The sequence below is a fragment of the Crocuta crocuta genome, unplaced genomic scaffold (genome assembly GCF_008692635.1).
Source record: "Crocuta crocuta isolate KB4526 unplaced genomic scaffold, BGI_CrCroc_1.0 scaffold19, whole genome shotgun sequence".
NCBI lineage: Eukaryota > Metazoa > Chordata > Mammalia > Carnivora > Hyaenidae > Crocuta > Crocuta crocuta.
Genome location: NW_027551565.1, coordinates 2,243,452 through 2,271,162, shown reverse-complemented (window position 1 = coordinate 2,271,162; position 27,711 = coordinate 2,243,452). Strand labels below are relative to the sequence as shown.

The 27,711-nt window shown below is 36.2% G+C and overlaps 1 protein-coding gene across 1 annotated transcript in view; it reads left to right on the top strand.

The window, feature by feature from the left end:
* The window catches only part of DHX36 (DEAH-box helicase 36), a 51,061-nt gene that overhangs the window by 471 nt on the left and 22,879 nt on the right, over window positions 1-27,711 (top strand). The window contains exons 2-12 of the mRNA XM_077750081.1: window positions 7,179-7,303; window positions 8,543-8,774; window positions 12,367-12,405; window positions 13,781-13,951; window positions 15,871-15,950; window positions 16,627-16,701; window positions 16,847-17,013; window positions 19,791-19,872; window positions 24,058-24,198; window positions 24,417-24,519; window positions 25,351-25,438. Coding sequence (XP_077606207.1) covers window positions 7,179-7,303; window positions 8,543-8,774; window positions 12,367-12,405; window positions 13,781-13,951; window positions 15,871-15,950; window positions 16,627-16,701; window positions 16,847-17,013; window positions 19,791-19,872; window positions 24,058-24,198; window positions 24,417-24,519; window positions 25,351-25,438 — 1,303 coding nt within the window. The remainder of the gene's footprint in view (window positions 1-7,178; window positions 7,304-8,542; window positions 8,775-12,366; window positions 12,406-13,780; window positions 13,952-15,870; window positions 15,951-16,626; window positions 16,702-16,846; window positions 17,014-19,790; window positions 19,873-24,057; window positions 24,199-24,416; window positions 24,520-25,350; window positions 25,439-27,711) is intronic.

Below are 27,711 nucleotides of genomic sequence, written 5' to 3'. Positions count from 1 at the left end.
GTTAGCCACGCGCATCCGACCTGAAGCAGTTAGGATTTGTGCAGCCTGAATGTATATTTTGCTTTAAGGACGGGACAACTGAGAACAAAACAAAAGTTAAGTTCAGGTCCTATCCGAAAGTAACTTCATTGAAGTATCACTGTCTTCGTATCTCTGGCCATCCTTTCCCTTATTAAAATTTTGGTGGCTTTTATTCATTTGCCCGAAGAGTTCGAAAATAGCGGCGGCCTTGATAGAGGTTTGCGCGGAATAAAAGCTGTCAAGCACTATTTTGAATGTAGATCGTTCAGAAGAATAGTCTAGCTTTCCTATTTAACATTAAAAAAAAAAAAAGACACAAACCCAAGGTTTTTTTGTTTTTACATTGGGCTGGGGAGGTTCCTGATGATTAGCAGCACCTCTTTGAGACTGAAACTTAGAATCCTAGAAATGGAAGAAATTTCAAGAGATTTAGTCTCTTTGCGTTGGTGATTGCCCAGCACGTTTGGTTTGTATCTTGAAGATCTGTAGTAAGGGAAGCACTAAAGTTCACTGAGTGGCTTATTTTATTTTATTTTTTTATTAAACATAAACTTTCTTACTTATACGCCTGACAACAGCTTTTTAGTAACTTCATTAAAAACCCTCAACATATTAGGTACAGAATGTACGTAATTAAATTCTCATTTAGGCTTCTGCTTTTAAATCATTCCATTTGTTTATTTTTCTTTATCCATGTCATTTTCATCAAAATGTTTTTTTGGCATTATCCATTTATCTTCACACTTTATCACATTCTTCTCTTTAAAAATATCTATAGGTACATATTTATCAGCCCAAAATTAACGTGTTCATTGAGCAATCTTTTTTTAATCAAGGGGAGCACATCTAAGTCATCTTGAATTTGGAAGAATAATTGGCTGATTGCTCTAAAAGGATGTGCACAGTAACTAGAAAGTTACTCTTTATAAAATTTTATTTAGCTCGTATTATGGCTGTTGTCATGGGGATCTATGGGGAAATATATTGGCTGGGAAAATAAGATGTGAACAGATGAAAAGTTTAATCAGGAAAAATAGTTCATTATTTCCACCTGAAGCTAGTTGTGTGATGGATCATTGTGAATGGAACTCTGGATTTCTCCCTCCTTCCCGAAGCTTCATTTTAGTAAATGTTACTACCATTTATTCACTTGCAAGGCCCAAACAGGATTTATCTTCAATATTTTTTATTTCAGCAAATTTGCCAGCTCTACCTTTTTAATATATTCCAGATCCAACCACTTGTCTCCACAGCAGTTACTACCATAGATCAAGCCACTATTTTGTTCGGTGTTCTTGGCCTCCTAACTAGTCTCCTGACTTCCACTCCAGCTCTCCACTGAGTCTGTTCTTTGTAGAACCACTCACAGTGCTTTCAAAAGCAAAAAGTAGATGGTCTCATTCTCTAGCTCACAACTCCGGATTGGAAGTCAGGTCACATCTGTCTGAGTTGAATACAGTTCAGTTTCATTCTAACATATTTTACAGGAATCTTGGTAATATAACTTCAGTATACCGCTAGGTTTCTCTCAGTATACTTACCTCTCTGAGCCCACGTTTCCAATCTGATATAATTGTAGCTTTTGCAAATATATTTCTATTTTTGTTTTTTATTACGGTTCTCCTACCATTCTCTCTAAAATGCATCTCCATCTTTGTTGCAATATGACCATTTTAAATGATTGGCTCATCCCACTTTTTTTTTGTTTTGCCACTTTCAGCTATATATGATTGCTTCCTAGTCACTTCTCCTAAGTTTTAAGTTTTAAGTAATGCCTGTGTTTACAAAGTTATTGCATTCTAACAATGCATTCTTTTTCTTTCAATTTTCATATTTTTAAATTGACAATATATGTTTGAGACCCTATCTTAAGCACTGTGTTAACAGGATGTAGGCCCTGTCTTAAAGAAATTGTGGTATTAAGAGCTGTTACAGGGATAGTATACAATATTAAAATATTATACAGAGAATGTGGGCTATCATCTAACTCAAACTAGAAATATTCTAGATTTTCAGAGGAAGTAACTCTTCAGCTGAAACTTGAAAAATAGCAAAGTGTGTATGTTTGGAATTGGGGGATTTGGAAAGGGATTTTCAGGCAGAGGCAGTGCCTGAAAACTGCCACAGTTTAGAGGTCAAGAGGAACATGTTAAAGGAACTGAAAGAATAAGGGTATGGGTGTTGGAGTATGGTGAGATGAAGGTAGAGCAGTGGCTTGCAAACTTGTTCACAGTTTTCCATGGAAAGAAATATATGTTAATTTGTAGCCTAGTACACACCTACGTATAACTTTACAAAAAGTTTCCTAAAGCAATAATTATCTGTACATTGCTCTGGAGGTGTTGGTACCTTTTTGCTTTTTTCTTTTTTAAATTAATACTGATCATGATTTTTTAATATAATTTTATAGGCAGCATTTGAAAAGCCTGGTACTAGAAAAATAAGTAGGGCCTTGAAATTCATTGACTTTTCCCGAGGAAGTCCTATAAGCCATTAAAGCATTTGAAACAAAAATACTAAATAATTGGATTTGTGTTTAAATTCATTCTCATAACAGTGTAGAAAGTGAATTGAAAAGAGGCAGTCCTGGGACAGGGAGACCAGTTAAGTATTAAGGTGAGAAATGATAGCTTAAATTAGGACATGGAGATGGATAAAGGAAAGTGGACAGATTAAAGCAGTTTAGGAGATAGACTCACAAGGATTTTATCTGGGAGGGAAGGGGAAAGCAAGTAGGTATTAATAAATGACATGTTTAGGACTATGTAAGAAACCGGCTTGATAGAGGAAGATAGACTGAGCTTAAGGACACTGAGTTTTATATTGTTACAGGGCATAACGTGAGGATTTCAGGGAGGTAGAAGGCCCCTGTGGATCTGATGCCTAGAGAAATCTAGACTGGCATTTTGGTGAATGGAGAAGACCAGTGGGTGCAGGCCTAAATTCTATAGATCATTGTTTTTCAAACTTGAAAATCTTGGTACCTTGTTAAAATGTGGGACTAGGGTGGAGTGAACGATTCTATTTTCCTAACAGACTCCCATTTAGTGTCAGTGTTGCTAGTTTGGAGATCACTAGGGTTCAGTGTAGAAAAAGAAAATTTAAGGGTTGGAGTAAGAGAAGTTTCCTAGATTCTAACATACCAGAGAAGAGGAAAATAAAGTGGGTGTTTTGGAATCCAGGAGCAGTGTTTAAGGCGGCAAAGGATGCATTAAAAAAAGGAAAGTAATCAAATAGTGGCAAATGCTACAGATGTGAAGTGAAGGAAGAACTCAGAATGTCTCTTTGATTTAGCAACAAGGTCATTGATAACTTTAATGAGAGCCCTTTCTGTGGAGGGATGGAGGTGAAAGCCAGATTGCAAGGGAGTGATTAGTGAAGGAGAGATGAAGAAATGGAGAACTTTCAGTTTTACTATGAAGAGGAGGAAGAAAAACAGGGCAGTAGCTGATAGGGTTGGGAGAATTCAAAAGAGGACTTTGTGTTTTAGAAGTAAAGAGATTTGGGAAGCCTAGGTGGCTCCCTGGGTTAAGTCACTCCATTCTGCTTTCTTCTCAGGTCATGATCTCATGGCTCCTGAAAACGAGTCTGGCTCCAAACAGTGTGGAGCCTGCTTGGGATTCTCTCCCTCCTTCTCTTGTCTGCCCCCACCCTGATGCACACACTCTTTTTCTCTCTCTCACAAAATAAACTTTTTTTTTTTAAGGTAAAGAAATTTGACTATATTATTTTTTTAATTTTTTTTAATGTTTTATTTATTTCTAGGAGAGAGAGAGAGAGAGAGAGACAGCATGAGCAGGGGAGGGTCAGAAAGAGAGGGAGTCACAGACTCTGAAACAGGCTCCAGGCTCTGAGCTGGCAGTCAGCACAGAGCCCGACGCGGGGCTCGAACCCACGAACCGCGAGATCATGACCTAAGCGAAAGTCGGAAACCGACTAAGCCACCCAGGTGCCCCGAAATTTGACTATATTCTTGTTCATGTTCTGATGGTAGGGAGTCAGTGGAGAGGAAACATTTATCAGGTAGACTAGATTATGCTGCAGTAGTAAACAGTCCCCAAATCATAGTGGGTTATAACAACAAAGCTTGCTTTTTTTACTCACATTACTGGACCATTGGGAGTTAGGTTGAGCGTTCTCCTGAAGGGAATGGCTCACAGAGCTCCACCCATCTGAAAAGTAGCTGGTTTTGGTGGCAGCTGGAGGGAATACAGTAAATTGCTCTGATTTAGAGACTCCTGTTCACATTTCTCTGGCCAATAAGTCACATGGTCATGCTTACTTCATGGGTGGGAAAATATACTTCTAACGTATACCTGGAAAGAAGCAAACCAGAATATTAATCAGCAGGCTAAAGACTACTAAAGAGTGATTTAGGAAAGGAATTTAAATCTCAATAGAAGGATTAGCCTTGAGGGGGTGAAAGGAATTGGGCTGCAGAGTTTAGGAACCTTAAGTAGGAAAATTGACTCCAATTCCATTTTAACAGGAAGGAAGAGAGCAAAGGATCTTAGATACTGATACAGGTAAGTTTAGGTTTGGTGGCAGTCAGTGAGGACTTTTCCTTTGGTTTTTGTTTTCTTTGTGAAATACTCTTGTGAAATGTTGAGGGTGAAGAGGAAGCTGGTAATGGTTTAAAATAGTTGAACATAATTAGAAGCTAATAAACATAGACAATTTGCTGGACATCACTGTGGACCTTCTTTGCCAGGAATTTATGACTAAAAGCAGCAAGAATATTTGAAGTTGTCCAAAAAGGGAAAACAGCAAAAAATTAAATACCATGATAAAATAAAATAGTTGTGACCCACAAAACATGACTGAGATTCTCCATGGTTGAGGGATGAGGTAGAGTGAAGGGTGATACCACTGGTAGAGGATTAGGAAGAGGTAACCTGCAAAAAAAACCCCCAAAAAACTAGATCCATGTTTGGAATTTTGGCACTCCTAAAGTCTCCACTGCCTGTAGCCTCTGGAGCCACATTGTGGGAAGAACCTTGTTAAAAAATAACTCAGAGAAAGTATAGATTGAGTTTTTATTAAAAGGTATAAGTTATGGGGACACCTGGGTGGCTCAGTCAGTTAAAACTCAAGGTCTCACAGTCTCTGGGTGTGAGCCTGCATCCAGCTCTGCGCTGAATGGCTCAGGAGCTGGAGCCTACATTGAATTCTGTCTCTCTCTCATTCTGTATCTCTTCCCGTCTTGTGTGTGCGCTCTCTCAAAAATAAATATTAAAAGAAAAAAAGTATAAGTTATGTTTTCAGGGGCTATGTCATTTTTCAGTCATCCTGCCTATTTTTGTGAATATCTAAAACTCATACAGCAAGGTGAGGAGGAGAACTTTTATTATTCTAGTAAAGGTTAAAAAAAAACCCTTCAAAATGTAAGGTTTGTTTGGTTGAAGAAATGCTATCCTGTGAATTTCAGTTGGAAATAAATCATTCTTCAGATAAGTGCTTAAACTTTCCCATTTTGAAAGTGAACAGAAGAAACTGTGTCTTTGGGTCATTGAGGTGTTGCTCCCTTTAGGTGTTCAGAAAAATTAAGGAAACTTTGCTTGATAATGACTTTATGTCCTGGGGCTTCCTTCCCAGAGTAGTCTTTAATCATTAAAATGTCCTGTATATTCTGACTGCCAAGAAAAAACTTGATGACCATTTCATGTAGTTACACAAAGCAATAAGTGTTAACATGTGGTGAAAACATTACAGAATTCAAAGTATAGGGCAGAAATGTTCCAGTAATGATACTCTGTGTTGAGGGTCCCAAAGACCACTCTTGGGTTCTGTGATTTACTAGAAGGAATCACAAAACTCTGGAAAGCTGATGTACTTACTAATGTTTGTTTTACAGCAGATCTTTACAGATTAAAATAATCACAGGTAAAAAAGATGCATAAAGCAGTTTAGGGGAAACCAGATACAAGCTCCAAGTCTTGATGGAGACTACATACTCTATACTATGAAGAAGAGATACATTAGTCCGATATATTAACCATTTTAAAGAGATTTTCGTGTTGTATGGTTAAAAAAAAAAAAATGACGGGCTTTAGTACCTGCCAATAAACAGATATTGCTGCAACCTCTAGTTCCATATGCCTTTCCTATCAGCCAGAGTTTTACTATCTTAGACTTTTTAATTGTATGGACATAATGATTCTTTTACTACACTCTTCAGTTATGTTGCAGATAGCTTCTGGAATTTCCCAGAGACTTGATTGTATTCTTTTTGTGTATTTCTTTAAAGAGAAAAATGGTTTTAACAGAAAAGTCAAACATGCTCATTGTAAAAAATAGATTCAGCCATTCATCCTTTGGACAGCCTTCTTTGCAGCATCTACTGTGTGTCAGAAATACATCTGGAAGAAATACAGCAAAAATGTAGACTGCAAAGTGAATAATCTATTTTAATATTAATAATAATGAAAATAAGATCATGCTGCATATATTTTCTACAACTCGCTTTTTTTCATTTACTATCGGTCCTCTTTCTATCTGCACACTTGAGGAAAAATCTACACCCTCTTGACTACTGGGTTTAAATTAAACTAATATAATGTACAATTATAAAAGAACAGTTGTAGAAGTTCTTGTTCTAACTGTGTACAGGATAACTCATCCTCTCTGGTGTTTGTTTGTTTTAATTCTCATTCTCTGAAGCAGCTACATCATTGCTGCATTGGAGCATCATCTTCGTGAGTGTTGATCAATTTCCTCTGAGCTCAGCCTTCTTACTTCCTAATATATTCATCTTTTTACTGTAAGAACTTTAAAGTGCTCATTGCCACCAAAATACTAGTTCCAGTTTTCAATTAGCTTTTTTTTTAAACCAAGCATTTTTGTTTTAATAACTTTAATTGCATCTTTGAAAATTTTAGACAAAAATTTATAATAATCAGTATGTGAGAGGGTAGAAGAGAAAGGAACCGAAGTTTTAGTGAAGGGACGTAAATGTACTTTCTTTGCCAGTTATAGTAGAGCTAATTTTATAGGTATATATAGCAGAAAAAGGAGCTAGATAAAAACTGGACTAGAGTGCAAGTGTTGGGTAATTTTAAGTTTTATATGTTTGTTGCCCTTTTTTAAAAGTTCTCTAATAATTTTGCACATGCTTTCTATAGTGTTGATAAGGATACTGTTTGCTTTGCACAAAACAGAGAGCAGTAGTACACATGGATGAACGTCGAGAAGAACAAATTGTCCAGCTGCTGCATTCAGTCCAAGCTAAGAATGATAAAGATTCAGAAGCACAGATATCCTGGTTTGCTCCTGAAGATCATGGGTAAAGCAAAACATGTTCTTTTATTTTTAAAAAATTTTTTAAAATAGTTTATTGTCAAGTTGGTTTCCATATAACACCCAGTGCTAATCCCCACAAGTACCCTCCTCCATGCCCATCACCCTCCTTCTCCTCTCCCCCACCAGCCCTCAGTTCTTGGCATTCAAGAATCTCTCATGGTTTCCCTCCCTCCCTCTCTCCCACTATTTTTCCCCTTCTTCTCCCCCATGGTTCTCCGTTAAGTTCCTTGTAATCCTCCTATACGTGCAAACATATGGTACCTGTACTTCTCTGCCTGACTTATTTTGCTCAGCATAACACCCTCAAGGTCCATCCATGTTGCTACACATGGCCAGATTTCGTTCTTTCTCATTGCCATGTAGTATTCCATTGTATAGATAAATCATATCGTCTTGATCCATTCATCAGTTGATGGACACGTAGGCTCTTTCCATGTGTTGGCTATTGTTGAGAGTGTTGCTATGAACATTGGGGTACATGCAAAACACGTTCTTTTAAAGAATGGACAGAGTAACACTTTCATAACATTTCATGGCTAGGGAAAAAAATAAAAGATTATAAAAATAACCTCTTTAGACTCTTTAATAAGTGAAATTTAACCTTGAAGTAAGCCTTTTTCTTATATAGACTTCCTCTATTTGGTGGGAGATTGAAAAACATCTAGATAGCACATTCATTCCACAGAAAACTAAACAGTAGAAATAGTTTATTTGGATATGTGATTTATTAAGTTATTATTTGTTATTTTCCTATTCACCATCTTTGTATTTCCAAAATTCTGTGGGAGAGATCGGAAGAAGTTAAATTGTTGCTGTTTTAGGATGATCACGGGAGCCTGTACCATTTAGAGGAAAAACTAGGAGAGGTTTTTCTGGGACTGTAATGTAGCGTCCCACTTATGGCACTCAGAAAGGGTGGCAGGAAGAAAATGAAAGTTGTGCAATGAAGGTTAGAAAATCAGAAAAATACTGTAAGTCATTGCAGTGGAGAGATGACTATTATGTGAATTTTAATTTTTTTAGCTAGACAAGGAATAACTTACATGGTAGTATCTATTTACAAGGAGGAAAACTTTGAATTCATTATAAGAATCTAAGTATTTTCATAATCTAAGAAAAAGAATAATAGCTGGTGATTTTAAAATAATAGCATGTTTTCATAGCTTGATCAACTCTTGATTTAACCTTTTATCATTTTTTTTTTTTTATTTTGTCAAAATAGATATGGGACTGAAGCTCCTGCTGAGAGCAAACCAAACTCAGAGAAGAAACTTGAGGACCAGGAAAAGAAATTGATAAATCAAGAAAAGAGGACATTCAGAATCAGGGACAAATATATTGACCGAGATTCTGAGTATCTCTTGCAAGAAAATGAACCAGATGTAACCTTAGACCAACAACTATTGGAAGATTTACAAAAGAAAAAAAGTGACCCTCGGTATATTGAAATGCAGGTAATGGAAAGCAAGATGTGGAAAAGTTTTTGTCATTTCTTCTCACACTTGATAAAAATATATTTATGTTTAGAAGTAGCTACATGGTTTGGAAGCAACATAAACCTCGAAGCTGATGACAGTTAAAACATTTTATAATACTTTTTGTATTTGTTTAATAAACTTGAATATTGTTTAAAAAAAAAGAAGTAGCTACATGGTATTGATCAGTTTGGTTTCAGTAGACCATTCTCTGTGGGAATTCTTTCTCTCGTACTAGAGAAAAGCATTGGAAACCGAATTGCATATAACCTATAGCAGCTTATATAGTGAGGAGAAGAAACTAGTTTAAGTTTTGTTGGCCAATTTTGTGAGAGGTCATAAGAGACAAGGTGGTTAGAATTGTAAGGTTTCTAGACTGTTTAATCCAACTCCTTCCTTCTACAGATGGTAAAATTAAATCCCCTGAAGTTACGATGTACTTCTGTTCACCAGCATTTTAAAGATAGGACTGTGACAAGAACAAATTCTTCTGAGTTTTTCAGTGTGTTCTTTTTATGGTAGGCAACATATTTTTAGGTCCCTTCTTGTTAAAATATAAAATTTACGCTTTGTGGATATGCTAGAGATAGATGTAATAAAATGTTCACAGGATTTCTTTTAAGAGAAAATAAGGAAATTCTGAGGGCCATATCTTTAATATGCAAGTATATTACTCTTTGTGAGAAAGGCAGAGAAGTACCTCTCCCATAGGAAAGAGAAGATCCATTGAGTGTCATTGGTCAGGTTGGATATCCTGATTAGAACAGTTGAGGTAAAGGGGCGCCTGGACGTTTTAGTTGGTTGTGTCTGACTCTTGGTTTTGGCTCAAATCATGATCTCACGGTTTCGTGAGTTTGAGCTCTGCATTGGGCTCTGTGCTGACAGCTGGGAGCCTACTTGGGATTCCCTCTTTCCCACTCTCTTTGTCCCTCCCTGCTCATGCTGTCTTTATCTCTCTCAAAATAAATAAACTTAAAAAATTTATTAAAAAAGAGGAGTGCCTGGATGGCTCAGTCAGTTAAGTGCCTTGACTTTGACTCAGGTAATGATCTCATGATTTGGTTCAGGAGTTTGAGTCCTGCGTCAGGCTCTGTGCCGACAACTCTGAGCCTGAACCTGCTTCAGATTCTGTATCTCCTCTCTCTGCCCCTCCCCTGCTCCTGCTTTATCTCTTAAAAATTAAAAAAAATGATAAAAAAACTAAAAAGAGCAGTTGAGGTAAGGTTGTCCACTGGGGAGTTGTGTAGCTCTTGGATGCCTAGTGAGTGAAGGTTAAGATTCCAGGAAAGGAGACTTCAAGTTTAATCATTTCAGATTATTGTGGTTGAGAGCAGAGCTGCTTTTAGAGCCTTAGGAAGAAGGAGAGTTAACTCCTATCTCTGCTTTGTTTGGAGGACAGAACTCCAAATACTGAAAATGTGTGAGTGATCTAGTAAGGAAATTAGGAGAAGAAATGTGTCAAACACTCTTCCTATTGCCTAGACACTTATAAACACTTAACATGTACTACATCATTTAAACCTCCCGACAACCCTAAGAAATTCTGCGTTATCTGTGATAGAGGGGGAAAATGTTAGGTTAAGTGACCTGTCTACAGTTGCACAGCTGGTAACAGAATCAAGTCTAAAATTCAGAAGTGTTGGGTGCCTGGATGGTTCAGTCAGTTGAATGACTGACTCTTCATTTTGACTCAGGTCAAGATCTCACAGTTATGCGATCAAGCCCCAGGTCATATGTGGCCTGCTTGTGATTCTCTTTCTCCCTCTCCTTTTGCTCTTTCTCTGCTTGTTCTCTCTCTCAAAATTAATAAAAAAATAAATAAAATAAAATTTATATGTGCCTAAAGGGCTCAACTTTTTAATCCATTTTGGGAATATGCCATTGTTATAATCTATTTAATAAACATTAATTTTCCACAAGCTAGATGCCTGTTACTGTGCAAGGTTTCTGAAGACTAATAAGACGTTTCCTGTCCTCAGGCAGCTTGTAATCTCATTGTCTCATATCTCAAGGCTACAACTAAAAATTTGGTTTCACCGTTTTAATAAAGAAAGTTGAGTTGTAACTGTCTTCATTAGTATTTACATATTTAGAAAGCAAATGTGGTTAATGCTAGTTTCAAATTTAATGAGATAGCTTGTGTATACTTACATATTGAGATGGTTACATTTAAGTATATGAAGCACTTCTAGAAATCATTGAATGGTTTTAAATAATGTATTATAATACATATTACCAAGAAAAGTGTGGCACCTTGTTATTTCAAATTGCTAGAATTCATTCAGGTCATCACAATGACTCTTAGTTTTATGGGACTGAGTATTATCTGATTGACCATAACAAAGCCGGCATATACAGCATAGTGACTATAGCTAATGATTCTACCCTGTATACTTGAAAGTTGCTGAGAGAGATCTTTAAAGTTCTAGTTATGAAGAAAAAAATGATAAATATCTGTGATGATAGATATTAACTACACTTAACTGTGATAATCACTTCACAGTACATGAAGATATTGGATCATTATGTTATACATCTGAAAGTATAATATTGTATGTCAGTTACATCACAATAAAAAAATAGTGGGAGATTTTTTTTATTGTTTTATTTTGACAAATGAAGTAGGCAAAAGATAAGGATGATGTTTCAAGAAATAAATTTTTTTTTAAAAACGATGGCAATAATATACTATATTACTTAGGACAGTTCTAATTTTATTGCTTTTTTTTTTCTTTTCAATAAAGAAAGTTTGTTAAAGGTGTGGTTTGTTTTTTCATGTTACAATAGGTCATTGTAAACCATAGTACTCTTAAGTGTATGCCATTTTTATGTAGTGTAGGTGTGGAGATTCCATAAAAGTTTTCAGAATTACAAGGAGATCATCAAATAAAAGATAGAGGAGTTAATCATTTCTTTGGTATTTCAGTTGCAATTCACCAAGAATTTACTAAGTAGTTTATATAGGTCAGAAACAGCTACATTTTATATAAAGGTTTTTCATTCAGATTGATTGCAGCTTTATGAGATAGAACCTTTGAGAGATTCAGGATCCAAGTTTGACTTAAGATCATAGCTCTTAAATGGCAGTACCAAATTTTCTTCAGATATTCCTTGTTTTAAGTTTTCTTTGATTCTCAAAGGCAAGTATCCAGAAATAATCTGTACAATGCCTTATGGATTAGTAAACGGTGGATCGATGGGTGGGAAAATGAATTGTGATATGGAGAACAAATCTAAGACGAATATATAAAACAAAAATGGTAAAAATAAGGATTATAAGAATGTTATATTAGATGACAGATCAAATGCATTTTACTGCCACTTTAATTCAAAGGAAGTGTCTCCATTCTGTTGAATGTAATGGAATTCTCTTTTTCAATGTTTTAAAAATAAAGAGGATTGTTAAGTTCATGAGTTATTTTTTATAAAAATTCTTTTTTAAGTCTTGATACTTGACATAATCTGTGAAGTAATAATCTATGGGGATTCTAGCATATTATGATATGTTCTGATTACCATGATTATAATTTGATTATTTTGTGAAAATTAACAACTTTTTTTTAATTTTCAGCATTTCAGGGAAAAGTTGCCTTCATATGGAATGCAAAAGGTAAAATAAATATATACTCTTTAATTTGCAAAATACTTAAAATACAATTTTTTTAAAGCTCTATATCCAGAAACAATATAAACTAATGAAACTTCCTCTGAAGGGTATTACTGAAAGTTCATTTTATTCTTTTGAATTCTCGAAGGACCAAAAGAAAAAAATAGTAATGAAACCATCTTCCTGAAGTTTTCTCATTTCTGTTTATAAATGAAACCTTTAGAACTTTATATGTATGTTTTATTTATTTATTTATTAAGAACTTTATAAGCAAATAGAATTTTCACATGTAGGTTATCTTCGATAAATACCCTTACTCCTAATTTGAGACCAAACATTTTAATTAAAATTGGGGCACTACTGAAAATAGAGTAGTTTAATTGATTCATTATGTTTTATTACATAGTCACCTTACAGAGAGAGTAATACAATCCCCCCATCCTACTCTGTTCTCTCAGCCTTACTGATTTTTGTTGGGTGAAGTACCACCTGCCACAGTGTTTCTTCCTCTCCTAGGCTGTAGTAAATTCTTGAGGACAAAGTGTTCACTATGTATTACTTGATTCAGAACCCCCAGTAAATATTGAATGAATAAATCACATGCTGTACAAGCTAAACTTGGAACTTGTTCTGAAATATGTGTGTGTGTGTATATATATATATGTTATATATATATGTTACATATATGTTAGAGTAAATGGGAAAATTTGTAAATGTAAATTTTCAAAATGTAGATAAAAATAACCTCCAGTACTACTGTGAAGTAGTAGGATGGTCTTATTAATAACTGTGATTATTATTAAAAATACTAGTGTTTATCTAAAAGTTTTAAGAAAAATCTTCCCCAAATACGAGGTTTTCCAGATATTTGAAGTTTACCCATTTGATTTGGGTATTTACAAACTTGAATTATTTGAAAGGAAATAAATTATACTCTTCCTTGTCCTTTAAAACAGTATACAAAACTTGTTCTGCAGACAAAGCCTTATTGTATGGATTATGGCATAACCCATTAATGTCTTCAGTAGTTGTTTGGGTAGCGGGATTTGTCTTGTGCTCAGTAGTAGCCCTACATGTCAACATGCTTTTTAATTCATGTTTATTCTTATACAAGGAACTTAGAGCTGTCTCTTCTTGTGGGTGTGTTTTCCTTTCACAGTGCCTTGGCCTTGTTCTTTTTTGTATTTTGATGCTGCTTTCTCTAGAAAACAGGTAGACCCAGGTATCCCAAACTGTCAGTATTGCATTTAACAAAACTTTAAATGCATTAATACCTTTCTTAAAAGCCATTACCTTCAGTTTGATAGTATTTTGATTACTACTTTTTCAGGGTTAATCACCATGTGATGTTCTTCACTTATTTTCTATTTTGAAATAGGAATTGGTGAATATGATTGATAACCATCAAGTAACAGTAATAAGTGGTGAAACTGGTTGTGGAAAAACTACTCAAGTTACTCAGTTCATTTTGGATAACTATATCGAAAGAGGAAAAGGATCTGCTTGCAGGATAGTTTGTACTCAGCCAAGAAGAATTAGTGCCATTTCGGTATGTAATGGTCTCACTTTTTAAAATTCCCCACTTTATTTTCCATCCTCCTAGTCTTGCTGGAACTAAACTGATGTTAAAGGCTTGTAGTTCTTCTTTGTTAGGTTTAGGATATGTTATTTTGAAAGTAAATATTTGGTAGTAAAGACCAAATTCTTGACTGGCCTCTTGTTGATAATAGATGTTCATGAGTTTAAGATAAATTATAAATCCAGGCAAATTTTGGTATAAAATTAGAAGAATAGAAAGCTGATAAATTTTTATGGGATGATAAGCTCCGAATAGTCTCCACTAGTATAGATGCTTTAAATTTTACTACTTGATTAATTCAAGATTGTTTTTTGGTTCCCAAGTTGTTTTTTCAGTATGTAAGTACACTGTGGTGGTGAAAGCAAGAAGCCTTGCATATTTTATCTGCATTTAAAATTTTCTAATGCGGTTACTCAATAAGAGGCAATTCATCATAAAAATTAAGATATTATTTTAGGTTTATACTATTAACAGTTTTAGGTACATGTTTATTGCAAATAGCATTTTTGTTTGTTTAGTTAGGTGACCTAGTTAAATGTATGGGTTATGTATTCTTTTAGGGGTTTCTTACAACATTTAATGTGTATAGTGAATTTATTTCAGTGTTCTATAATTTTTTATGTAAATTTAAAGATTTACGGTTGCATTTAGTTATATGATAATGCTGTTTATCACATCTCCACGTCATTTAATAAAGAATTCGGTTAGAGACTATGTTACCAATTATGACAATATTTTGAAGGAAATACAGTATACATTTTAAACTGTGATTTCTAGAAAAAGCAGTCTTTTTGATAGAATCATATTTCTAGAAATTATATAAGATCACAGAATGATGAAAAATAACCACTTTTGGTATACTACAATTATATAGCTAGATTTACGTAAGTTAAAAATATGATCGATTTTCAGTAATATAACATTACACATATATATTGATGTGGGAAGAAATTCTATAACTATGTTATTTTCTGTTAATTTTTTTTGATCTGTTGGTACTTGAATGGGCAATTTAATAAGTAATAAAAAGTGAAATAATGGCCTAAGTCAGTGTATATAGGATGTACTGATGGGTAAGTTTTACTTCTAAAGTTTTGTTTCTTAATTATACCATTTTCTATTTTTTTTTTTTAATTTTTAAATGTTTATTTTTGAGAGAGACGCAGCATGAGTAGGGGAGGGGCAGAAAGAGAGAGAGAGGGAGACACAGAATCCGAAGCAGGCTCCAGGCTCCAAGTTGTCAGCACAGAGACCGATGTGGGGCTTGAACTAACGAACTGCAAAATCATGACCTGAGCTGAAGTCAGACACTTAACCAACGGAGCCACCCAGGCACCCCTGCCATTTTCTAGTTCTAATCTCTTACATCACTGATCTGTCACAAAACGTCTGTTGGTCACTTTTAGTTGCATGAATCAGTACTGGATTATCAGTTCCAAGTTTATTTTTGGCAGCCATAACTTTTAGAACAAAACCAAGAACCAGGAATTAATTAAGCAACACCAATCTTTACTAAAAACCAAATCTTGAGGAACAAAAAGTACCAACATGTATTTGCCCTCAAATTATATACAAGGTTTATAAGTTTAGACCATGATTACTAACTCTTGGAAAAGTTCTAAAAAAGGTAGAAATGGATGAGAGGATGCTATAGAAAGGCACTTTGAAAATAGTGATGAGAGAGAATTTGGCCTTGGAGGGCTTAATAAGAGGAAGTGAAAAATAAATGTAAGAGGCAATAATTTGGGGCTTTAAAGGGACAACATAGTTTTAGAACCCTTGGATATTAATATCTCTCTTTATTTAACTCCTGAAAATCTGATGAACATTTTTTTCAGCCATTCCAGATTTCATGGATGTTCAAGAAATGTCTTTTATTTTGATTAAAGGTTGCAGAGAGAGTGGCTGCAGAAAGGGCTGAATCTTGTGGCAATGGTAATAGTACCGGATACCAGATTCGTCTCCAGAGGTAAAGAATGTTCAGCTCTTGTATACGGGTAGATTTTAGTGAAACTTTGATGTTAGAGATTCAAAAGAAAGATTTTCCCCTATTTTTATGCTGATTATTATTAACATTTAAAGTAACTGCAGGTTAGGAGGCTTACAAACTACAAAGTAACTTTTTTAAGCCAAACTCATGTTTGGATTATCTTTTTAAAATGTGCTTTTACATTATTAAATGACTAGAGAAATAACTTTTTCCTGGACATACTTTAGTAGACCATCACTGCACTTGAAAGGAGTTGCTGTATCTTTTGGTACCACCATCCTCTGCCCCCCGATTGACTTTATTGATTTTGGTATCTTTAACCTGCTATATTTCTGTAGTGTTTTTCTGGAGCTCAGGAGTCCATTTACCTTTTTAAATGAACTGACTTTCCAGTCACTGAACAGAAATTTAGTCCCCTAAGTATTGTTTTCTGAATGTTAATGGTTATGCACTTAAAAAGACACCATTGATGTTGAATCATGACAGTGAAAATAACGTATGGTGAACTTGAATGTAGTATTTCCCATTACTCTGTTGCAGTAGGCATTCCTATAACCAAAAAGGTAACTGTGAAGATTTTCTTTTAAACTTTTGTGGTACTTAGTAATTTGGTAAAGAAAACCAATCACTGCCAACTCCTGTCTTTGATTCACAGTCGGTTGCCAAGGAAGCAGGGTTCTATCTTATACTGCACGACAGGAATCATCCTTCAGTGGCTGCAGTCAGACTCGTGAGTATTTCACTCAGGACGGACATTTAGTGAGGCATTATCAAAAGATGTCAGTATAAACTGGATTTTACTAATTGTTAAGGTAGAATGGTTCCGTTTTCATATCTTGTACTAAGTTTCATACTTCATGCTTTTTTTGCTTTAGGCGTTTGTCCAGTGTTAGTCATATTGTGCTTGATGAAATCCATGAGAGAAACCTACAGTCAGATGTTTTAATGACTGTTATTAAAGATCTTCTCAATTGTCGACCTGACCTGAAGGTCATATTGATGAGTGCGACATTGAATGCTGAGAAATTTTCAGAATATTTTGGTGAGTAAATTTTATGATTGTTTCTTTAGGAAGTTAGCACAAAGCCACTGAATTTAGAGTTAATAAAATAAAAAATAATCAAAAAGCTAATACATTGCTAGGTAGTTAAAATAAGTGTTTAGCAATTCATTTAAATATTTTCCTGCCTTTTAGTCTCATAGATTAGAGAATTGAGCCTATTTTTGAAAAGTGGCATCATCTGTGTTACAGTAAAGACATGTAGATTTTTTGGTGTTACCATCAGATAGTAAGGTGGCATCAATGAAAAACCACAGATTTGATTAAATTTTTGAAGACTTTTTTTTGTGATTGTTCTGTGGCTTTTATGTACTATCACAGACTAGAGTGGCAGTTTGCTAATAATACTACTCAGGACCACTTATGGAACACCTTCAGTATGCCAAATAAATAATATTTGGCACTTTATCTTCATAGCATCTCCTGAGGTAGGTGCTACTACTCCTACTTTTACAGATATGTCTTTCCCAGTATGCCTTATAATTGTTGCATAATTAAGAGAGGGTTGAGGGCGCCTGGGGAGCTCTGTTGGTTAAGTGTTCGACTTCGGCTCAGGTCACGATCTCGTGGTCTGTGAGTTCAAGTCCCGCGTTGGGCTCTTGTGCTGACAGCTCAGAGCCTGGAGCATGCTTCAGAATCTATGTCTCCTCCTCTCTCTGCCCCTCCCCAGCGCATGCTTGCTATCTCTCTCTCAAAAATAAATATTTTTTAAAAAATTAAGAGAGGGTTGAAAGGATTTGAAACAAAATTTGTCTAGCTGTAGAGTGTATTAAAAAAAAAAGTTATGCCTGTCTTTCTTGCTTACAGTTGTAGGGGAAGGAGAGGAAAAGGGGGGGTAAGGGTGAATAGTTAAAATGGAAGCTTAGAGATCTGTGAAATTAGTTGCTTGTATTTTGTTTCTTGTTACTGTTTGATGCATTATCCAGAACTAACTGAGTAAACTGCTCAAACTTCTGCAAGTCAGATGCAGAGCTTTGAGATCACCTCAGATACTTTTGACCTCTGATGCTATATTAGCCTTGTTTTACAGTGTATGCTGCTTATTTTGCATGGTCTGAAATATAAGTAGCATTTAAGTAACAGTACTAAGAGACAGTTTTTTTTTTTAAACTAGTGATTCTAAAATAGTAAGTAATTGCCGGAGGCCGGCTCCAGCAGGGTTCAGGGGTCCCTGAAGGATGGACGGTGTCAGCGAGGGAGGGGAGAGAGAGGCCCGAGAATCTTTCTGGTCACCAAGCAGGCCTCTCTGGTCTGACTGGGACTCAGCTTTATTTTATAATTGTTTTTGGGGGACGCACAGAAGTGGCATTTGCCTTAGACAGTGATTTCTGATGACAAATTTTTTTGATATGTAAGAACTTCCCAGAGCATAAATTTGTAGAAGACTCATGCATAACCTTTATCAATAGTGATTGAGGTAGGCGATTTAGATGCTTATCCTATGGGGAAGGAAGGTATCTTTAGCATACAAGACAATGTTTTTAGCATAAAAAGGGTGAAGTTAGTTCTTTGTGAGCAGGGGTCAATAGCTTGTTTGTTTAAGGAGAAGTATTAAGAAAAAACAGGTCTTTCAGGAAACACAATGTTTGCTCCCATAATCACAAAAGAAGTTGTTCCTCAATAGGTTCCTTCACTGGGTGCAGTCAGCATATTCAAGGCCAGAATATGTGCTCGGAATACTGATTACAAATGCCTTGATCACAAATGCCTTGGAGGGCCGGTGTTCCAAGCAGAAACAATTGGGTGGGGGTGGATGTCTGTCCTTAATTCTACATTAGGCTCTTTGTCTCAGGGCCAGGCTCAATTGTAACTCTTGTGTTCTTAGCCCCCTTTATTATCTAAGTCTTGGATCTGCAAGGCCCATAGGAAGAGCCTTTGGACAATCATCCACAATGCTTTCATCTAAAATCTCTTTTGAAAAGGCAGGAATATGCTTTTCCTTATAAGGAATCTGCGTAGAGGCCCTGTCAGTACCCGCAGGCTCATTTCCAACATGAACCAGTAGGAGCAGAAGGAGATGGCCAGCTTTCGTTTCTCATGACAGGAGCTGCAGATGCTGCCATTTCCTCGCTGTGACTGCCATCCAGTGAGGCCGGTGTGGCTCCCAGCAAGTAATAATTTAATATTTCGCTAGGTCTTATTTGAACTGTGTTTTCTCTTTTCATGATTCTGGGTACCATAGAGTAGTGCATCTTAAGTTCATCTCCCTAAAACTTGGGTTCTGCTGGTACTATCTTGACTAGTGATGGAGATGAAATAGGCTTCCTTCCAACTCATGTGTTAAGTCCAACTTAACATGCGCTATTCTGTGATATTTTGGGTTACTTTGTAGAACTGTGAGGTGTGTGTACGATTTGATGGAAGTAAAATGGCAGTGAAGAGTAGACTGCTGCTTTTCATTAAACTCATTATGGACAGTCTTTGAACTTAAGAAAGCTAAGAGAGTTCTTGGCCTGTTTATTATCTATTGATTAATTTTTTATTTTTATTCTTTATTTATTCCTGAGAGAGAGAGAGAGAGAGACAGCATGAGCAGGGGGAGGGTCAGAGAGAGAGGGAGACACAGAATCTGAAGCAACCTCCAGGCTCTGAGCTAGCTGTTAGCACAAAGCCTGACACGGGGCTCAAACCCACGAACTGTGAAATCATGACCTAAGCTGAAATCGGACACTTAACCGACTGAGCCACCCAGGTGCCCCTGATTTTTTTTTTTTTTTTAAACATTTGAGTACAGATTTATGTTTTGTCTGCCATAATAGGTAACTGTCCAATGATACACATACCTGGTTTCACTTTTCCGGTTGTGGAGTATCTTTTGGAAGATATAATTGAAAAAATAAGGTAAGTAGATATTGGGAAATAAGAGATTTAAAAATACTGATGTCACCTTTTTTTCTATTAAACTTTAATCTCAGAAGCTCTTTTTTAACCACTTCCTTCTAAAACATTGTTTTTCCTTAAATCAGGGATTCCCAAACTTGGTTGCACATTGAAACCGATGGAGCCCTTTAAAATCCAGACGCCCCATTCACACTCCCTACCTTAGTTACATTACATGGTCATGGCTGGTTGGCAGGCAGGCATCAGTTTTTTAAAGATCCCTGGGCAGCAGAGTTTGGGAATCTTGATGTCATTAGTGCTTGAACCTCTCTTCTGAGTGTTCAGTTTTTGCTGACTCCCATTTGCCTACTTTTTACATTGGATTTCCCCTGAGTGTTCTTAATTAGCCTTTTTTTCTCTTTTATGGTTTCACTGTGCCATCCTGTATCTGTGGCCTTAGTTGTGTGTTTTCACAGCTCTCAGAGCTAGAGCTTCTGAAGCTCCTCCTGAACTTTGAATTTGGTGTCTAACTCTCTACTCAGCAGCATTCCAGTACCATACATACCTTGAACTTCACGTTTTTCCAGCTGAAATTGTTATCTTATGTTCATTCCCCACCATGCTTCCACTGAAAAGTTAAAATGAAATAATTTCTTTCCCACTTTGCTTTACGATGTTACTGATATTATTCTCCACACAGTATCTAAGCTGTAAATCCAGAGAGCTAATATTTACCAAGCAGTTGAGAAATCGTAAAGTTAATTGTTTTACATGCTTAGTAACTCAATTATTGTACTGCCACTGGCCCCACAACACAAACCCTGAGAGCTTTCTCCTTGAATGTGCCTTCTCATTTTTATTTTTTCTACCTGTGGTCATTCTTACCTCCTCCGTGTTAGTAGTATCTCTTCTGGCACTGTGTCTTCACTCTCACATGTATTTTCCCACAGCATCTGGTTATATGAGCTTTCTCCCCCTTGTCAAGCCTCCTGAGATTTCTCTTTAAAAACTTGTTCAAGGACCTTTATGCTTTGTCGTGATCTGTAGCAGAATATCTCAGCTAGTATGCCCAAATTACTGATCCCTTCAACACTGGCCATTAGCTACTAACAGCATTCTCCAAGATATATACCAATTAATATTTGAATTTCTTTTTTTTTTAATATTTTTATTTATTTCTAGGAGAGAGAGAGACAGCGTGAGCAGGGGAGGGTCAGAGAGAGAGGGTGTCAAAGACTGAAGCAGTCTCCAGGCTCTGGGCTGGCAGTCAGCACAGAGCAAGACGCGGGGCTCGAACCCACGAACCGCGAGATCATGACCTAAGTGAAAGTTGGACGCTTAACCGACTAAGCCACCCAGGCGCCCCAATATTTGAATTTCTTGTTGAGAGAAGGGCTGGGAAAATGTAGCCCATAGGATCAATCAGGTTCCAGTTCCTGAGTTAGTCATCCCAAGGTTCTTTACAATCTGGTTCCATTTTTTTTTTTCTAGTCTGTGTGTCTCACGGCCTACCTGTGCTAAATGTACCAATCCCTAATAGTCCAGCCAATGCCGTGTCCTTCATGACATGTGCTTTGTTACATTTTGTGTTGTCCTTTTAGACACCTTCTCCATCCTTTTATATACAAAGTCAATTATGTAAGAACAAATTCTAACTTCATTGCCTGTTCAGCCTTTTCTTATCCTCAGAAAGGGAGTTGCTTTCTCATCTGGACTACAGTACTTATCATATTGCCATGTAGTGTGTCTTTGTCTTTACCTCTTGTGCTAAATTTCAGATTTGTCCAAGTTCAGGCATTTTGTCCTGTTCATCTCTATGACTGTGCTCCTGTACAGCACATTGCCTGGCCTATAGTAAACGTATGAATAATATATGGACAGATGTAGAAATGCTTGTGATGAGATGTTTTTAAGATTCCACAGCTTATTTGTTAAGTGAGAAAACCAGGAAGCGGTAATGGGAAGGTGAAAACAAAGATCCTACCATGAATTTTACTTGGAGAAAAGTCCGTTGAATTTTTTGTGTGGACGTTTCTTTAACAAATTTTTATTAAACTTCATGCCCTACACTGTACATTAGGGTCTGAGCATAAAACAGGGAAAGACTTTGTACGTATCCTCAGAGCTTAAATGTAGACAGACACAGAAGCTGTCCTGTAAAGTGGAATTGACCCATTCTGGGGGAAGAATATATTGCGAATGAGATTATACAGCAGGGATGGACTGTGCAAGTGAGGAAAGCCATGAAATTCAGAGTAGGAAAGGGGCAAGTGTGTATATTAGAGAGGGTAGAACATACTAAAAGTGAGAGTATCTTGGTCTTCCATGATCTGGTTTTGTCATCAATAAGATTTATTATGTATTCTCTCTTCAATTTCACTTTCCACCATTCGTTTCACTTCCTACTGTGGCACATTTACCAATTTTTTTTTTAATGTTTTATTTATTTCTAGGAGAGAGAGAGAGAGAGAGAGAGACAGCGTGAGCAGGGTCAGAGAGAGAGGGAGTCACAGACTGAAACAGGCTCCAGGCTCTGAGCTGGCAGTCAGCACAGAGCCCGACGCGGGGCTCGAACCCACGAACCGCGAGATCATGACCTAAGCGAAAGTCGGTCGCTTAACCGACTAAGCCACCCAGGCGCCCCTTACCAATTGTTTTCTAATAGAATAATAGATGACAGTAGTGTAAGTGAAGTTTCAGGGAACAGTAAGCTCAAATTATTCAATGATGAGTTGCTTTCTTAAGCTCCATAGAAGGCAGGAAATGTTCAGGGAACTGTAGCTAAAGGGTCTTGAAGCAAAAGAATGGTGTCTGTGCCCTTGTCATTCCCTAGTCAGCCCTGAGAGCGGAGTTGAAGGAGGGTGATCCTTGGACAGAAGTTTTCAACCTAAGCCCCCAGCTATCCCCTCCAAGAAGAAGAGCTGAAGGGAGGGAAACAGGGTGAAGATGATATGGAGGGCTGTCATTGGGCACTTGGACTAGGGGGCTGAAGGTTACCTCTGTTTTTCGGAATTGCTGGGAAGGGAGCCAACTGTGGGTCCATCCTGCTGACCAGGACTAATCTCTGTCTCAGGTTGCCCTACTTCAAGTTGATGCCTCTATATGTATCGAAGACTTAGGGGAATCCTGGGTCACAGGTACTGAATAGGGAAGGGGATAAACACTTTTTGGGTGTTTACGGTGTGTTAGGTTTATCTTACTGCATTTTTCTTTTACTCTCATGCCAATACTATATGAGTATTAAAATATCTCAAATAGGCAAACCGAAAGGCAGAAGTTTGCATCTTGTCCAGGGTTACAAAGGTAGTCAGTGGCAGAGTAGGACATCAGTCCAATTCTGTCTGACTCTAAAGCCCATGCTCCAGACCCCCCTTTTCCATATAGATGTTCTCCATAGGCGAATTCCCAGGGGCTTTGGGGTTAAAGTGTGTTTCATTTTGCTTTGTGTCCTCCCACCCCCATGCCTCTCAAGCCATTTATGTTAGGTGGAACTCCTAGGCAGATGCACCCTCAGTTTTTAGCAGTCACTAACGGCGTGGTGAAATCATGGCATAGTATTGGACTGACACACGGGAGACTTGAGTAATGATTCTGGCTCTGCCATTGAGCTCTGCCTTTAGGACTGAGCAGAATTTAAATAGTTCTCAAGGACGGATCTGTACGTTCATAGGTAAACTTTCTGAATTTCCTGGAGCACTAATTCAAATTCCTAGATTAGCAGACCCCAACCAGACCTACAGAATCCAAATCACAAGGGATAGATTTAGGATTCTGTATTTTATAAGCTCTCTGTGGGATTCTTATGTGCACTCAGGTTTGGAAACCTATATATTCAAAATTTGAGTCTTCAGCTAGTCATTTGCAATTATTTTATATGTTACATTTATATTTACATTTATATTTACATTAAATATTAACTTCTTAGAGCAAACTTAAAAGGTGAAAGTTACTGTAGTGTTAATTTTTTTTATTTTGACTGCTAATGATTAAAGTTTTATATACTTTGGTAGAGAAGAATGATTATTATCTAAAATGTTAGATTTTATATATTAATGAACAGCTGCTAATAAACTGCTATTTAGTAGCAGTCACCAGAAAGCATAATAAAAATCCTCTTTAAAACCCAAAAGTAAAAAGTCATAGATATTTGCTAAAACCAGAGTTTCCAAAAGGTGAAGCTATTGAAGAATCTTTTATTTATTTTAGATATGTTCCAGAACAAAAAGAACACAGGTCCCAGCTTAAGAGGGGTTTCATGCAAGGGCATGTAAATAGACAAGACAAAGAAGAAAAAGAAGCAATCTATAAAGAACGCTGGCCAGATTATGTAAGGGAACTGCGAAAAAGGTAAATGTTTTTTGTTTTTATTTGAGAGCACAGAGGCCAAATGACTAAAACAAAAAAACAGAGATTGTTTTCTTGAATTTGTTCATAACTATTGTTTTCCTAGTAATATTTCTATGTTAATTGTTTAACTTGCTGATTAAATTAATTTTAAGATTTTAAGATAATAGGTTGGACCTTAGGAAACTTGATCAGGTATTTCATGACTTTAACTTTGATAGGTATTCTGCAAGTACTATAGATGTTATGGAAATGATCGATGATGATAAAGTTGATCTGAATTTGATTGCTGCCCTTATCCGACACATCGTTTTGGAAGAAGAGGTTAGTTTTTTGTTTCTTGGCGATACAGTTTTAATTTCATTAATACATCAAGACCCTGAGAAAAGAATAATATTTTTTTAATGGCTTTTAAAAGTAGCATATGGAAGAAATTGCTTTGATACTAGAAACAGGATACTCAGAATATCAAGACTGAGGTATTTGATCTATTTATAGAAAAGACTAAACCAATGGGTTGTAAATCCTATTTTTAAAGAGTGAGCTTCCAGGTGCCTGGGTGGTTCAGCCGGTTAAGCGTCCTACTTTGGCTCCGGTCATGATCTCACAGTTCCTGGGTTCCTGGGTTCTCTTGAGTCCCGCGTCGGGCTCTGTGCTAGCAGCTTACTTGGAGCCTGTTTCAGATTCTGTGTCTCCTTCTCTCTCTGACCCTCCCCTGCTCAATGCTGTCTCTTTCTCTCAGAAATAAATTTTAAAAACCATTAAAAAAAATTAAAAGGAGTGAGCTTCAGGGTCCCTGGGTGACTTAGTTAAGCGTCCAACTCTTGGTTTCAGCTATGATTTCACGGTTTGTGAGATTGAGCCCTATATCGAGCTCCGTGCTGGCAGCATAGAGCCTCTTTGGGCTTTGAGAGAACTCTCTTCTGCTCCTTCCCCCCATATTCTCTCTCGGTCTCTCTCCCTCCCTCCCTCCCTCCTTCCTTCTCTCCAAATAAATAAACATTAAAAAGTGAGCTTCTCTGGTTATAATCAGTAGCTAAAATTTCTGAAGCTAGTATAATCTAATCGTAATGAAGACCGAAATGTGCACAGAAGTTTACATTAAGTATGTTTTGTTACGTGATACTTCGTAATGGTTATTTCCCCTCCGTATAGGATGGTGCGATACTGGTCTTTCTACCAGGCTGGGACAATATCAGCACTTTACATGATCTCTTGATGTCACAAGTGATGTTTAAATCAGGTATTATGGAAATGTATTTTATTACAATTCAAAGAATATTACTTAAATTATATGCAGCATGATGTTTTTCTTTTATTTGAAGAAGTGTTGCTTAGCCTAAGGCTGCCTCACTGTAGGAACTTGGTGGTCTTAAGCCTAGGTTGGGTTTTTTCTAAACTTTGATCTCTTTCTCTCTTTTTTAAAAATAAAATTCTAGGCTACAAGATGAAGATGCTAGGCATATGGTGAAGTTCTTTATTTGGTATTATGATGAGAATATTTTATTTCTTAAATTCGTCTAATAATATTGAGCTCTTGAAGTTAAGATGTGGGCACTTGAGTTTGTTTTTTCACTCACTGCTGCATTTAATTGGACAGAAAAGAGGGTTGAATTTATCCCTTAGCTCAGTGTTTCTCAGTTGTGACTATACAAGTCATTAGTGGTGCTTCTTTAAAGTTCAGATACTCAGATCCCATCCTCCCCCAAAATCTAAGAATGTGACATGAACATCTGTAATTTTTAAAAATTTTGTAGGTGATTCTGATGATTAAATAGCAGGTTTAAGAGACATAATCACTTATGTCTTAGAAATATATGGGTCCATTTTCCTCCTATGAAATTCAGCCAGAGCATTTTCAGGAATAATTATTAACTTTAAATCAGTAAAATAACAAAGCAAATTGTATTTAGTATTGTATAGTTCTGACTATATTTTCTAACCTTAATCTCTTGAAGTGCTTTTGACACATTTTATCTTTATAAGACACTAAAAATATTTTGATCTAACTATTGACTAAAATAGTAAAGCTGTATTTTTTATTCTTTGTTAAATCCTATTATAGTAATGTCCTCAAAACATTCTCTGTAATTAAAATTATTTACTTTTCTCTAGCTGAAAAATGTTTTTATCTGATTACCAGAACTTCTGTGTAATGAAATAGTGCTTTATCTTTTCCTGGTCAGTGATCACCTTTGTCTATAGAAAAAGTATAGTCATGATTAAACTTTGCAGTTGAATTATTTTTTTAAACAACTGGGATTCTTTTTTGGCCTGAACTTTCTAATGTGGTCCCTCCCATCTCACCCCCCCCCCAAAAAAAAACACTACTGTATGATCTACTTTTAGTTTTAAAAAATGTGGGTATGTGTGGGCCACCTAGCTGGCTCAGTCAATAGTGTGCAGCTCTTGATCTCAGGGTTCTGAGTTTGAGCCCCACATTGGGTGTAGAGTTTACTTAAAATAAAAAATGAGTATGTGTAAATATTTACCAGGAAAAATACAAGGGAGATCTACTAAAATGTAATACTACAATTACATGGTATGATATTATTATAATTGACTTTATTAACTTTTAATTTAATTCTCAAGGAAGGAGGTATTAACTTATACTTTTACTACCTGCTAAATTCTTTTTAAAAAGAAATCTTCCTAAAGTTTAACAAGAATGTTTTTTCTCAAGTTATATTTGTAACATTTAGCCTTAATAATCAGCTATACTCTGTTAGGCATGGTAAAAGAGGCAAAAAAAAAAAAAAATGGGTCTAACTCTATACTGACTGAAAGGTAAATTTTGAAACTCAATTTATCGAATGCTTATCAGCTTGCTTTTTTTTCTTCTCATAAGAGTGTAGACTTTGTTGCCACTGACTAGTTGTGCAGTATCAGCAGTCTGAAGTCTTTTTACCCCAGTTATATTGCCTTTAGCAGAATTGTTTTTACTTTCATTGTTTTACCTGGCTACTGATTTTTTTTAACTTGTAATGAAACATTTAAGCTTAGAGAAAACTAGAAAATTATATAATGAACAACAGACACCAATGACTTCAATGCAGCAGTTACTTTTGTGATCTAATTTTTCCTTTTTAAAATAAATTGCAGCTGTTTCATGTTATTCCCTAAAATATGCGCATCTCTGAAAATACACTTTTCTATATAATATATAACCACCGTGCCATTTGCATACCTAACTCTTAACATCATCTGATAATCTAGTCTGTAATCAGATTTTCCCATTTTCCCCTAAAAGTGTCTTTCATAGCTGCTTGTTCAAATGACAGAAAATTTTAAGCCAGATAAGTCTTTTACTCCAGATAATCACTTTTATAGCTCCTTACTTTCCCCATGGTAATGACTTGTGGAGACTAGGCTAGGTCCACCTAGACTTTCTAGATTTGTCTGAATCTGAGTCTCCATAGTATCATCATTTGACCCTTTCTTACCTATACTTCCTATAAACTGGAAGTTAACTTTTAAGGCCTAACCCAACTGAAGTAAATAGTTTTGGCTTGAGTA